The 13,577-nt window shown below is 43.6% G+C and overlaps 1 protein-coding gene across 1 annotated transcript in view; it reads right to left on the bottom strand.

Moving 5' to 3' along the window:
• Window positions 1-10,352: 10,352 nt before the first annotated feature.
• The window catches only part of HIF1A (hypoxia inducible factor 1 subunit alpha), a 66,772-nt gene continuing 63,547 nt past the window's right edge, over window positions 10,353-13,577 (bottom strand). Inside the window, exons 14-15 of the mRNA XM_053284422.1 lie at window positions 13,250-13,373; window positions 10,353-12,245 (exon numbers count right to left, since the gene is read on the bottom strand). Coding sequence (XP_053140397.1) covers window positions 12,094-12,245; window positions 13,250-13,373 — 276 coding nt within the window. The 3' untranslated portion in view covers window positions 10,353-12,093. The remainder of the gene's footprint in view (window positions 12,246-13,249; window positions 13,374-13,577) is intronic.

The following is a 13,577-nucleotide window of genomic DNA, read 5'->3' as shown; positions in this document are numbered from 1 at the left end:
TTTCAATTTCAAGGCAGATGTGAAGTGTCAAACGCCTAGAGAACGGGCAAGGAAAGAGCATGCTCAGTTTCTCCGTTTGTAGCCAGTGCCCTTACCCTGCAGACAAATGATCTATCAGGAACTTCTACCTTGCATGGCAGAGTTTTGAAAGGCTCCTCTATCTTACTGAATGATTATGCTCCGAGTTTCATAACCACTGCCAATATTAAGCCTGATCTTAAACTTACTTTTTAAAACCTGTACAACCATTTCCCCTCCTGATTTCGTTCCCCTCAGACTGCTGACAGGCTCAACCCGTCCCTCACCCTTCCTTCTTTCTCTCTTTCCCTCCCTTCTTTTTTTTCCTTTCTCTTCATCTCTCTCTCCTTTCCTGAGAACAGATCTTGTTCATCTTGTTTCCTCATCTAATTCACACAACGGCAGCCTCCTTCTCCTTAAGGGGCTCTTTCGTCCCTCAGACCCCTCTCTTCGCAGACCCCTGCCCACTATCCTTTTATATACAGAAGTTCTGTTCCTCTCTACAATCAAGAACATCTTCCAAGCAGCAACAGGTGCATTCCAACTGTCCTTAACCATCACAGGCTCCTCCTCCCTATCTGCGTATGGAATCCCCACTGCCCAATCATCATGCTGCCACAGGCTCCTCCTCCCTATCTGCATATTGAATCCCCACTGCCCAGTCAGGTGCTTCTGCTCGCGAACTATCGCAAGAGCTGCCACACACAAGATTAGCCACGGGTACAACTTAGAGAATTAGATAGATAGATAGATAGATAGATAGATAGATAGATAGATAGATAGATTATGTAATAATGTTTGTTTAAAATATTTCTATACCACCCAAAACTTCTGTCTCTGGGCGGTTTACAATCAAAATCATTTAAAGCATTAAAAACACATAAAACCCAGTATTAAAATTTTAGAACTGTAAATCTAATTAAAAGCCTGGGTGAATAAATATGTCTTCAGTGCCTTTAAAAAAGTATATTAAATATATTAATATTAATATGTTATAATACATTATTAATATAATATAGTATAATGTAATGCCATGTACTCTGGGCTCCTTGGAGGAAGAGCAGGATATAAATGTAAAAATAAAATAAAAATACTATACTATAAATTTCACTGGACATCTCATGTGCCTAGTGGACAGGTGGTGTCCTCGCTGCTGAGTGGAAACTCTGGGGAGCTAGTTCCACCCCGGCTGTGTGGTTCACTCCCCCTCTTTCTTTCCCATTGGTCTTGTCTGCTTGGCTCCACCTTTGCAAAGGATGTTGTTTCCCCTCTGAAAAGATAAAATTCTAAAGCGCTAGAATTTAATTACTTTCCTGACATGTTGCGTGGATGGGCTTAAATTATCATGTTGTCCGGGCAACTTGTTTTCCTAATATGTGATCACCTTTACAGTACTTTCCCCTCTTGTGTTTGTGTTTACTCATGCTGAGTTGGTCTCTGTTGTTGAGGGATGTGAGGAGAAACATTAAAGTCCTCACACAGCAGAGTATGCTCTGGTGGTAAAGAGGTTTAGCCCAAGAGATTAGGAACATAGGAAGCTGCCATATACTGAGTCAGACCATAGGTCCATCTCGTTGAGTATTGTCTACACAGACTGGCAGTGGCTTCTCCAAGGTTGCAGGCAGGAATCTCTCTCAGCCCCATCTGGGAGAAGCCAGGGAGAGAACTTGGAGCCTAGATGCTCTTCCCATAGCGGCTCCATCCCCTAAGGGAAATATCTTGCAGTGCTCACACTTCTAGTCTCCCTTTCGTATGCAACCAGGGTGGATCCTGCTTAGCTTAATGGGACAAGTTATGCTTGCTACCACAAGACCAGCTCTCTTCCCTCTCCTGGAGAACTCCTGGCTCCCACACTCAGAAGCAGCTCCTCCTCATCAGCTGACTTGTCTTTAAATACCCCAGTGCAGAGCGGACAGGGCTATCTGTCAGCTATTATCTGGAGATCCTAGGTTGAGTTCAAAGAACAAATAAAGATTTATTGAGTGTCGGGATGCCATGTTACCTGTTCTCTTGGATGGCCCTATGGAGGCTGGAGAAGGGTGTGGCATCCCTTCTCTGAGGCTTTGGTTCCCTTTAGGGGGCAGTGGGGATGAGAAAGGCCCGGGCTGGTCGGATCCCAGTGGGGCTGAGGGGAGCAAGGCAGGGAGAGCTGCAGGAAACAGCTCTAGGGAGACAAGACAGCTAGGTTGGGTAGGGCAGGAAACAGGAGGCGGGGCTGGAAGTTGGCTTTAAGCCCAGTCTGCTCTGCATTGGGGTATTTAAAGACAAGGCAGATGAGGAGGAGCAGCTGCTTCTGAGTGTGGGAGTCAGGAGTTCTCCAGGAGAGGGAACTGGCTGAATGCAGCAAGCCAGGAGGAGGACTCTGGTGAAAAGCTAACCTCCTTCCCTGACTGTTCCTGAGGCTGACCTTTTGGTTTTTTTGCTTACCCAGTCATTCTGGAGTTCAAGAAGGGTCAGGAGCCCACCTTGTCCCCTGGGAGTCTGACATTAAGAAACTAAAACATCACATACTGAGAGAGGGACATAGAACAATATACCCAAACAGGCACTAGCCTTCAACAACTGAATCTAATGGACTCTAACTGACCAAGCCAGACCTATTAACATCTCATTCATGCGTCTGGTGGCCACACCTTAAGTGGTGCAGTGGGGAAATACTTGATTAACAAGCAGAAGGTTGCGGGTTCAAATCCCTGCTGGTACTATATCAGGAAGCAGCGATATAGGAAGATGCTGAAAGGCATCATCTCATACTGTGTGGGAGGAAGCAATGGTAAACCCCTCCTGTATTCTACCAAAGACAACCACAGGGCTCTGTGGGCGCCAGGAGTCGAAATCGACTTAACGGCACACTTTGCTTTACCTTTAGTAAGAGCAGTGCTTTAGAATTCTTACTTTTAATAGTCTCCTCGCAAATGAATAAATGAACATTTGCAAAGTAAGCAATCCTATGCATATTTACTTAGAAGTAAGTCCCATTGTCTCAGCGGAGCTCACAAGGAAATTGTGCATCAGTCGAATTGCAGCCCAGATCTGACATAAAAATTTTAACAACATTGAGAAAACAGTGAGAGAATATTTGAATTTCCCAGGACATTGCACAGCCGAATTGAAAGTCACCATTCTTCAGCAAAGAAACTCCAACCAGACAGAGACTCCAGTGGAACTAGAATTTATCCACTTGTTTTATTCTATCTATTTAGGCTTGAAAAGAGATTGTTTGTCTCCCACAACAGGTGCTAATCAGCACAGCACAGCTAGGTCATCCCTTCTCTACTGCTCTGACCCTGACACTATCCCTTTGGAATGTAGATTGCTAATCTCAGGGTGACTTCCTTTCTCTGCTTCTCTTCCCTTCAACCTTGCAACATGGCAAGCTCCTTGCAACATGGCAAGCTTGCAACATGGTAAGCTCCTTGCAACATGGCAAGCTTGCAACATGGTAAGCTCCTTGCAACATGGCAAGCTTGCAACATGGTAAGCTCCTTGCAACATGGCAAGCTTGCAACATGGTAAGCTCCTTGCAACATGGCAAGCTCCTCTCCCTGCACCATGTGTGCAGAGAAGATGCAGAATCCATCTGCATCCAGCTAGATAGATAGATTAGAGATCCTAGATTGCCTCACTGCTGTGCTGTGGTACCTCAGGGGCAGAGCCTGCCGAAGGTCCCAGGTTCACTCCCTGGCAGCATCTCCAGGTAGGGCTGGGAAAGATTCCTGCCTGAAACCTTGGAGAGCTGCTACCAGTCAGTGTAGACAATACTGAGCTTGATGGACCAATAATCTGACTCAATATAAGGCAGCTTCCTATGTTCCTACAGCCGCTTTGTACCATATTTACCTGCACACTACTCAGAACTTAAGACAAGCCCCTTTAAAAATGGAGGTTAAATACAGGTTATACCCTTATTCACCCAAGATGACTCTGAATTTAAGATGATCCGCTGATTTCTAACATTAAATAACTTGGGGGGAAATCCTAGTCTTGGATTCCAGTAAATACAGTATGTTAGGGATATGCCATAGCGTAACATTGCCCTGCCCGTGCCTGCTGACAGTCTTCAGACCTAGTAATGGACTAATGGTGGTATAATGTGATTTCCTTTTTGTGGTTATTTCCCCACACACACACACACACTTGAATATTTTGGGAACAGCTTGTCATAGGGCTTTGATATCAGGCACAGATGTAGGGCAGATTGGGAAGGCTCCGAATATTTAATTTGCCCAATCCATTTCAATTTGTTGATTTTTAATATTTTTAACGAAATTAAAAAGAAAAACATCCAAAAAAGACCTATAAGTGGCTTGTTTCATTTTCTTTTCTTTTTCTTTTTTTACATTGTACGTATATCCCGCTCTTCCTCCAAGGAGCCCAAAGCAGTGCAAATGTCTGGAACTTAACCCACCCACCCCCTCCCCAGACCATCATCACACCCCCATATGGAGGAATCTGCCCTTTGCCTTCATAAAAAGGGTAACACACACACACCCTTTGGATCACCTGGAATGACTTGGTATAGGATTTTGGTATTGAGCACATATGTAGGGCAGGGTGGGAGGCCTATGTATATTTAAAGTCGCTTGGACAAATTGTTAGTTTTTAATATATATTTTTTAATTTTATTGTAACCATCAAAGTCCTATAAGTGGCTTGTTTCATGGCAGAAAATTACAAAAACTTCTGGAATAAACAAACAATATGTAATAAATGCACTATGCTCAAGTTGGTTTGCAATCCAGAAGGTCTGAGTGAGAACTGTGAATCATGTGCTTTTATTCATATCCCCCCTCACTTACAAATTCATATGTCCAAGCTGTTTGGACATGTCCAAAAACCTCATTCATTCACTCTCACTATTTACACAATATGTCATCAGTCAGTATGATTCTGTAATGTTATGCAAAGTTAAGGAAGCCCCCACATGCTGAATCACCCCCAGACCCTCACAGGTGCTGGCAACAGGTGCTGGGCCACATCACACAGGAGCCACACTGCCATCCATTGCTGCCACCCTTCCTCGCCTTGCTGGGGCACATTGTACATTTTTCACTCCTTGTCCCACTGAGGCGCACACATCTTCTCCCCACCCCACCTGACTTGACTAGGAATGTGCCCTGCCACCACTGGGTGGCAAAGTCTATGCTTGGTGGCATAGTCTGAGAGTGCTCATGTGTCATCATCATTGTCTCAGCTGCAGGACCTGAAAAGTCTGAGCATCCGCCGGCGGATGCAGGAGGATGGTAGCATCGTACTGTCCTTCACTCTGTGTGTGTGTGTGTGGAGAGAGAGAGAGAAAGAGCGCACTTTTCTGTATACATATAAGTTTTATACAGAACTTTATACACAAGCTTTACTTCTTGCATTTTATGGCCCTTTAGCCCCACTGCTTAGCATTTCCCTAGACCCATGGATATACTTGTTTCATTTATTAATTTGTATGCCACCTTTCTGCACTGCTGCACTCAAGGCAGCTTACAACCCAGAGAAATGACAAAACGACAATACGAACGGTAATTCCTATAACAATTCAGTTCTGTAAAAATAAATCATAAAAATAACCAAAAACAAACAAAAGAAATTATATGAAATACGTGGATACCTGACAAGTTAGAGACCCACAGCATGCTTTAACATCTGATGCCCACAGCAAACACTAGGAATAATAATACTATTTTTTTTAAAATATGTATTTTAATAGGTTGCACGAAAATAACACGTTGGGCGAGGTTCTGTAAGAAAATCTTCTGCTCCTTACAAGAGACAGAGGTGCACCTAGGTAATTTTGGAGCCTGGACCTGAAGGCCTTTGGACGGCCCGCCTCACCATCATCATGCTTGGCCGGGCAACCACACCACCCGGGACAGACTAAAGAGGGTGGGGGCAGGTGGCTGTGGAGGCCCTCTGAGTACCTGTTGCTGGGGAGTAACAGCAGGACAGAGAGCATGCCTGTGGTTTCCAGCAGCATCTGGTGGGCCACTGTGCAAAATAGGATGCTGGACTAGATGGGCCTTGGGCCTGATCCAGCAGGGCTGTTCTTATGTTCTTATTTGGCCCAGAAGTCCAGGGGTAAGAGTGCCTCTGACAAGAGATGTGTGCATGATAAAGCAAGCATGAGTTTGGACTGGTTTTGGCTTCAGAAGTCTGTTTTATACTCAGTTCCCTAAAAAAGAAAATCATATTACTCAGTATGCAAATATACACAAATCTGAGTGTTGGACTGGGAGCGGGGAGATCCAAGTTCCAGTCCCCATTTAGCCATGAAACTCACTGGGTGACTCTGGGCCAGTCATGTATCTCTCAGCCTAGCCTACTTCACAGGGTTGTTGTGAGGGTAAACATAACCACATGCACTGCTCTGGGCTCCTTGGAGGAAGAGCGGGATAGAACTGTAGAAATAAAACAAACAATTCTTCTGAAGTATAAACTGGCTCCTTAAGCCAATATCGAGGCTGCGAAACAAACACACAACTGGAATCTAGCTGTGTGTTCACTGAGGGATAAATCCTGAGCAAGCCCCCGGAGGGAGGGTTAGCCAGAGGTAGCTCAGTTGTTCGGCGCCCCTCCCCTGCAACCCGCCCACAACTCTCCAACATGCTACAACACACGTAGGAGGTTAGCCAAGCGAGGCAGCCTCGTCGCTAATGCAGACGGAAGCGGCGGGGGGGGTATCGCCAGCGGCTCGGTCTCGGGTGCTGAACTGCACGTAGAGTGGGCGTGGCCGGCCCGAGCGGATTGGCTACGAGCGGGCCAAACGTTCGAATCATTTGCATCTTCTTCCTGCATCCCGGAGAAGCATCCTCAGCCCCAACTGGAGCAACTGCACAGCAGCAGGACCGGCAGCGGTGGCGAGTGGCTAGCAGGGGCCACTGCTGTATACGACGACCTTAAATTGCTGTTTATGTTCGATTCGGTGCAAGGGAGAGGAGGAACGATGAAACGCTCTCGAGAGTACTGGGTTTTTCTTCTTTCTAGGTGAGTATAGCAGTGGAGAGAGCACACTGATGCAAGGGCGGGGGGCGGAAGGGGATTGTGTACTTTGAATAGTTGTCTAAGGGGGTTAATTTGGATAATAGCTTATGGCATAGAAGGCTTTAAAAGGGAACAGAGAAATTCATGGAGGATCGGTCTATCGCTATTAGACACAAATAGGTAAATGTAATCTCCACACTCAGCAGCAGTGAATTTCTGAATATGCATTTGACAGATGAACTATTGGAGAGAGCTGTTGCCATTATGTGGTCTTATTAGTATCATACTGACCACTGTGGAAACTGAGTGCAGGACTAGATAGACCTTCAGTTTGATTCAGAAGGGTCTTATGTTTTTATCATGCAGGAACAACATTCTTTTTTGAACAGTTATTAGAGACAGAAAAGCCCCATCTTTCACTACATGCAGTTATCCTATTCAGGTGAACATGTTGTTTTATCCATTTACACAAGATAATGATCAGTACTAAAACTCCTGTGCTGGAACAGTATTTGTATAACTGTTTATTTACAAACTCCCATCAGAAATAGAATTTGTTTAACATAGTCAAGGAAAAAGTTTGTCCTACAAGGGTCAAAGCTAAAAGACAGTAGTTCTATTGTATTCCAATTTCTACTAGTTTAACTGCATTTTTGTCATTGCTTAATGAGGGAATGTGGAAAATATAGCTGGTGGGAGAGAAATGGCAGTGTAAAAATCAGGCAGCTTGTAGCTTCTTTAAAGAGTTTATGGAATATTGCAGATGAAATTGAGGTAGAATGTTTGTTTTCTTTAAACTTGTAATGGGACAGTGTATATCATCATAACCAACCTATGAAGTTTGATACCATAGATATTCTTTTCAAAAGTTTGTTAAGGTTCATGTACAAATCACACCACAATTTGTTGAAATAGGAAGGCTGATATGTGTAATTATCTTGACATCAGCAGCTGATGTCAGTGAGAATTATGACAGGTGCATTAATAGTTAACATATAAGGACTTAGCTCCTTTCTAATGAGTTAGAAAGTAAACAGCTGCCAAGGAACACTTCCTGTGTACTGCCACACCAAGACAGGTGTGTGGAAGGACTATGTGATCATGGCCAAAATCTGGCTGTGGCTACTGTAGGAATCCCACCTTTAAGAAGACTGAAGACAAGGTACTCTTGAGGTGGATCACTTTGTATTTCTGTAAGTTATTGATGGAGATGTACACACTGCAGAGAATGAGTTCCAAAGCTCAGCTTCCTCTAAAAAAAAAAAAAAAGACTGAACAAGAACCCCTGCTCTCCCTCACTTCCAGGCCACAAAAATACACCTGCAAAAGCATGAGCATTGCTCTGGCTGAGTAAGATTTTCAGTGGCTGAAAGGAGGGTTTTAGTGACCTGGATAGCAACTCACTGACTCTTCCCATGACTAGCATAGATTTTGCATAGCTGCAGAATTTGCCTGTGCACAATTTTTAAACAAAGAACACACACTGGTTGTGTGACATGCACAGAACCTTAGAGCAACACAATCACTGAAGCATGCATATACACACACGTGCGTGCACATGGTAAGATACAGTTAGATGCTTCATCTACAGTTAGATGCTTCATCCTAGCTCAGTGTTGTCTTATCCGACTAGCAGTGGGTCTCTAGGGTTTTGGACAGAGGTCTTGCCTGCCTTCCTGGAGATGACAGGGATTGAAGCAGGTGTTCTGCCACTGGGCTACATGCCTCAAATTACAGCCACCATGAGAGCAGCTACCTACTAGGAACATAGGAAGCTGCCTTATACAAAGTCAGACCAGATGCTCTTCTACTGAGTGATGGCACCATCCCCTATTAAGAGAGAAAATGTTTGGAAGGAAACTGCATGCAGCACAGTTCCAATAAAGCATCTGTCTGAACAAATCTTCAGTACATGCCATTTAAGGATTTTTCCACTATGAAAGTAATCACTGCAATTAAGCAAAATGGGAGCCTAGAAATCAAGTCCTACCAGAACCATCCTTTACTTATATACAGATTTGAATTTTTAAAAAGCTTCTCTTCCATTTTTAGTACCACACACACTGTTAAATTCATTGATTACCACAAAATGAGTGGAATCCTGGTTTTCCTTCTCTCTCCCATCCCATCTCACTTTGTACTTTCAAATTAAGCACAACTTGGGAGTTAAATGTTTAAGTTGTTTTATTCAGAGTCAGCTGGTTCACTTGTATTTTGGGACTGTTCATATTAGGAACCTAGGAAGCTCCTAGAGTCAGGCCACTGGACCATCTAGCTCAGTATTGTCTACATCTACACTGAATGGCAGTGGTGTTCCAAAGCTTCAGGAAGGAGTCTTGCCCAGCTCTATCTAGAGTTGTTGCCAAGGGTAGATCTTGGGACTTTCTCCATACAAGCAGATGTTCTGCCACTGAGTGATGGCCCCATCCCCTAAAGGGAAATATCTTACAGCAGATAGCACTTGCATGTAGTCATCCAATTGCAAACCAGGGCAGTCCCTGCTTAGCAGAGGGGACAACTCATGCTTGCCACCGCAAGACTAGCTCTCCTTCCCAGTATTACCAAACTGACATGAAGCAAATGCAGATGGGAGTAGATCGGAGTGAGGTCTGGTCATGCTTCCCTATGTAGCCTAGAACTCAATTGAGAGGTTTTGCGGGTCGGTTCTCACTGCCTCATCCTAGGTGTTCTGAATGCAGCAATACCCCCACTGCATGGAGGGGGTGCTGCAAGATCTTCCGATGCAGTCCACTCACTGCCATAAAGAGGCAGCCTGATTGCATGAGCTACATTATTTGTGCAAGAAACGTACGTGGACACATCTCAGTTCACACTCAGTTACTTATGTCCAACTACATATAGAATGTCCATATCAATGTATTTGGGGAGGGGGGTGTTCACGATACAATGGATAGGTAAGCCACGATGCATCAAATGCTGAACTAGTTGTTTCCAAGTCAGGCAACCACCTTTCACTCTGAGCTAACAATTGCTCATTCCTGAGCAGCTGGAGGGAGATGTATTTTTCACCAGGCGATGGGCAGACGATGCTCTCAGGTCCTGGTTTCAGTCCAGTTCAGTCTAGACTGTAGAGGATGTATGTTCTTAGTGAGTGCCAATGATCACATCGTGATTTGACCAAAGTCGTAAAGATGAAGATGCACATGCCAAGCTATGAACCAAACTGTGTCACTGCTTGACACAGTTCCTACAACTCTATGGTGATATGATGAACTTGAGTTGGGAGCAAGAGGCAATTGCATGGCCAGTGCCGACGAAAACCACTAGAAACTGGAAATGAAACATTCCTGATGGCACCTGGAAAATCATTGCCACCTGGAGATAACACACTTTGTTGCAGGCCTGGTCCACGGATAGTTTATTGATGTAATAACACAATACAGTTAGTGTTAGAGCCAACCACGAAGGGGAGGGGGAGAGAATGAGTGTGCGTGGGTGGGTGGGAGGGATATTATACAGCACAAGGAGGAAAATAAGAGGATTGTGTGACATATTCCCTAAATTTAAAAAAATCCTAAAATATCTTCAGCACTACTGAAATCTATGCTTAAACAAAAAATAAAATAAAATAAAATAAAATAGAACATATGGATGTTAATAGCAACAAGGTGCAAAAAAACAAAAACATCAAGTATTACTGAGCAACTCTGCTAACAAGGCAGGATGTTTTACAATTTGCTTGAAATACCACCTCTACCAAACAAGGTAATTGGAACACTTACGATTCAGTTATTAGGTTCACAATATTAGCATGAACTTTCACAGCTATGGGGGGGGGGGAGACTGGGAGATTCTCTCTGCTCTGGCAAAGTGACTACTTATTAAAAAAACACATCAAAAATCTCTTTTAGCCACATAAAGAACATAAGAGCAGCCCTGCTGGAGCAGACCAAGGGTCCATCTAGTCCAGCCAGATGCTTCCAGGAAGCCAAAAGCAAGAGCTCTGCCCTCCTGGTCTCCCAGAAAACTCTTATTCAGAATTACACTGTCTTTCTGGAGGTTCTGTTTCATTATCTTGGCTAACAGCCATTGTTTTTCTAATACTTTAAAAAGCTATTTAAGCCAGTGGCTATCACCACATTGTGGCAGTGGATTAATGCATTGTTTGAGCAATAACTTCCTTTTGTCTGACCTGAACTGTATACCAACCCATTTAATTGGGCGAGCCAATGAGAGAGGAAAAATGCATCTTCCTCCACACCACGCATAATTTTATAACCTCTGAAGCCTTCCTTTCTAAACTAAAAGGCCTCAAATGTTGCTAACCTCTCAAGATTAAACCCTTCCTTTCCCCTAACCACACTTGGACGTTAATACAGCATTTAAGAACTCTCTTGTTGTATAACATGACAACACACAACAGTATTACTCCAAATTTCAACATGATTTCACAGGCAAAAAACAAACAAGAGGAACCAAAAAAATCTTTTTAAAAAGTTCTCCTTAAAAACTAGCTTTATAAATGCAGAATATTGCATGAGGAACTGCTGGTATTTTCTTTTTATTTTCTTAAGAAAATATATTGTGCGATTGTGGCTACAAATGCACTGCTGCAAAGCAATGTTTATCATCTTAAAAAGGTAAAGTAAGTAAAAACTTGTCCAGACATCAGAGCACAACACAGTAGATACTAGCGTCAAACAATGACAGACCACACGACAGAAGACTAAACCAGTTTCTCTGTGGTGTTGCCTCATGGTTAAAAATCTTTTCAATGACAAATTCCTGGTCAAAATTAAAAAATAATAAATACTTCTTTAAAACAACCCAAAATAGGTGCCTACTTCAAAGCTATAATTGCAAGCGTGTCCTAAAAAGGTACTGGACTTTATGTACCAAAGGTTTGTCTATGAAAAACGCATCATTAGCAGAGTTATTGTGAACTTTCCCCCCTATTTTCTTTTTCTTTAAAGAGAGACTGTCCAAAAGTAAAAAAAAGGGATCAGAACCAAACTAACTGAATTAGTGCAGTATTTGTAGCCAGGCTTCTAAAATCAGATATAGAAAATATAAATAGACTGCTTTTAGATGGTGAATCACCAGTGTCCAAGAAAACAGGACAGCGATTGTGGGAAAAGAAGCTCAGTTGACTTGATCCAGGGCTTTGAGCAACTCTTCGCCTTGTAGAAGGTTTCGGTTGCCTTGTATGGGAGCATTCACTTCACAGTCATAGCTGGTAAGCTGCGGGAGCCCCTTCTCGTCTATTGACTGCCCTAGAAGTTTACTTGCTATATCTAAAGGGGAGGGGGGAGAGAGAGAGTGAGAGTTACTTGGGTAATACCAAAAAACAAACGAGAACACCTTAAAAAAAGAGAGAGAGCGTTCCCAAATATCTCTCAGTTTGGCAAATTTAAAATCACCACATTAGGTCTGCTGCAGATTTAAACAGTGGCACCTGATAACCAGGATTGTGTACATGCTGCAATTTTGAGTAAAAGGCATTAAAAGTGAGAAGGTTGCCAATACTTATGGCTGCAATAATATACTCAAAATTGGATGGACAATGACTGATGGAATCTCTGAAGTCAGAGAGGTGACTGAAGAAGATCTCAGTGCCCTGGGGCATGGAGCTTTAGTGTCCTGCACAACTCCCTATCCATGATGAGCCAAATCACAGTTGCAAAATAGAAAAAATGTTGCAAAGTAAGAGCAGTTACACAAAGGTGCATGCTTTCCACAGACTGTGGAATTGAGCTTTTCTAGGTACCAAATCTGGAATGTGGTGGAGGAAAGGGAACATTTTAGTTGTAATGATCCATGAAGCACGTAAAGTTTTGCTGATTACTAGTATAGAATCCAAGGGTAGAATCCAAGTTGTGGGTTGCAAGGACAAGGCAGTGAAATTGAATCAGGAATATTAACAGTTTAATGAAATAGATCATCACTCCATTCCCATGCAGTGCCCCTTCTTTTTGCATGGCTACACTGCTCCCTCAAGGTTGCTTCAGATTTGCTCCCATTTTTTGAGGAGGAAACCAAGTCCCACAGCTCTCTTCTTCAAAAAGAACAGACACTCTGCTCCACTGACCACGTGCCTTGCAGACAGGGGCTCTAATCCCAAGATTCACGGAAGCTCCCCAAAGCACCAGCTTCCCTGTTCAACTCTGGCGTTGGAGCGTTTGGGCAGCTCAGGGCAGGGACCCAGGTGAGTGGGAGGAAGAGCTCTTGGCTTTCCTGTTCTGTGGCACCACTGGACTGAGTTTGTTGTTTCAATCATCTCACATGCAGAGCCACTAACCTGATGGTAATAAAATGACTGTCTTTGCCACCTCATTCTGTCCACTGGATTTGCATCCTTTTACACGTTTCCAAGCCAGTGACACATTTGCTCCAGGACTGTCTGACTGCGTCAGTAATGTGCCCTTTTAAAACAAAGACACACACACACAGGAAGGTTCATTAATGGAAACTGCATGTAAAAGTTAAGAGAACAAGGACGCATCTCCCGTGCGAGTTCCACTGCAATCTGATGGAAGGGTGCAAAAAGCGAGCCCCCTTTAAAAATAGGCAAAAGCAAGCCCTATTTATTTTTAATGAGGCTTCTAGAGCCAGGGTGAGGGTGGTGG

The sequence above is a fragment of the Hemicordylus capensis genome, chromosome 1 (genome assembly GCF_027244095.1).
Source record: "Hemicordylus capensis ecotype Gifberg chromosome 1, rHemCap1.1.pri, whole genome shotgun sequence".
Taxonomy (NCBI): Eukaryota; Metazoa; Chordata; class Lepidosauria; order Squamata; family Cordylidae; genus Hemicordylus; species Hemicordylus capensis.
The sequence above is the reverse complement of the archived record's forward strand: the minus strand, read 5'-3'. Positions and strand labels throughout refer to the sequence as shown.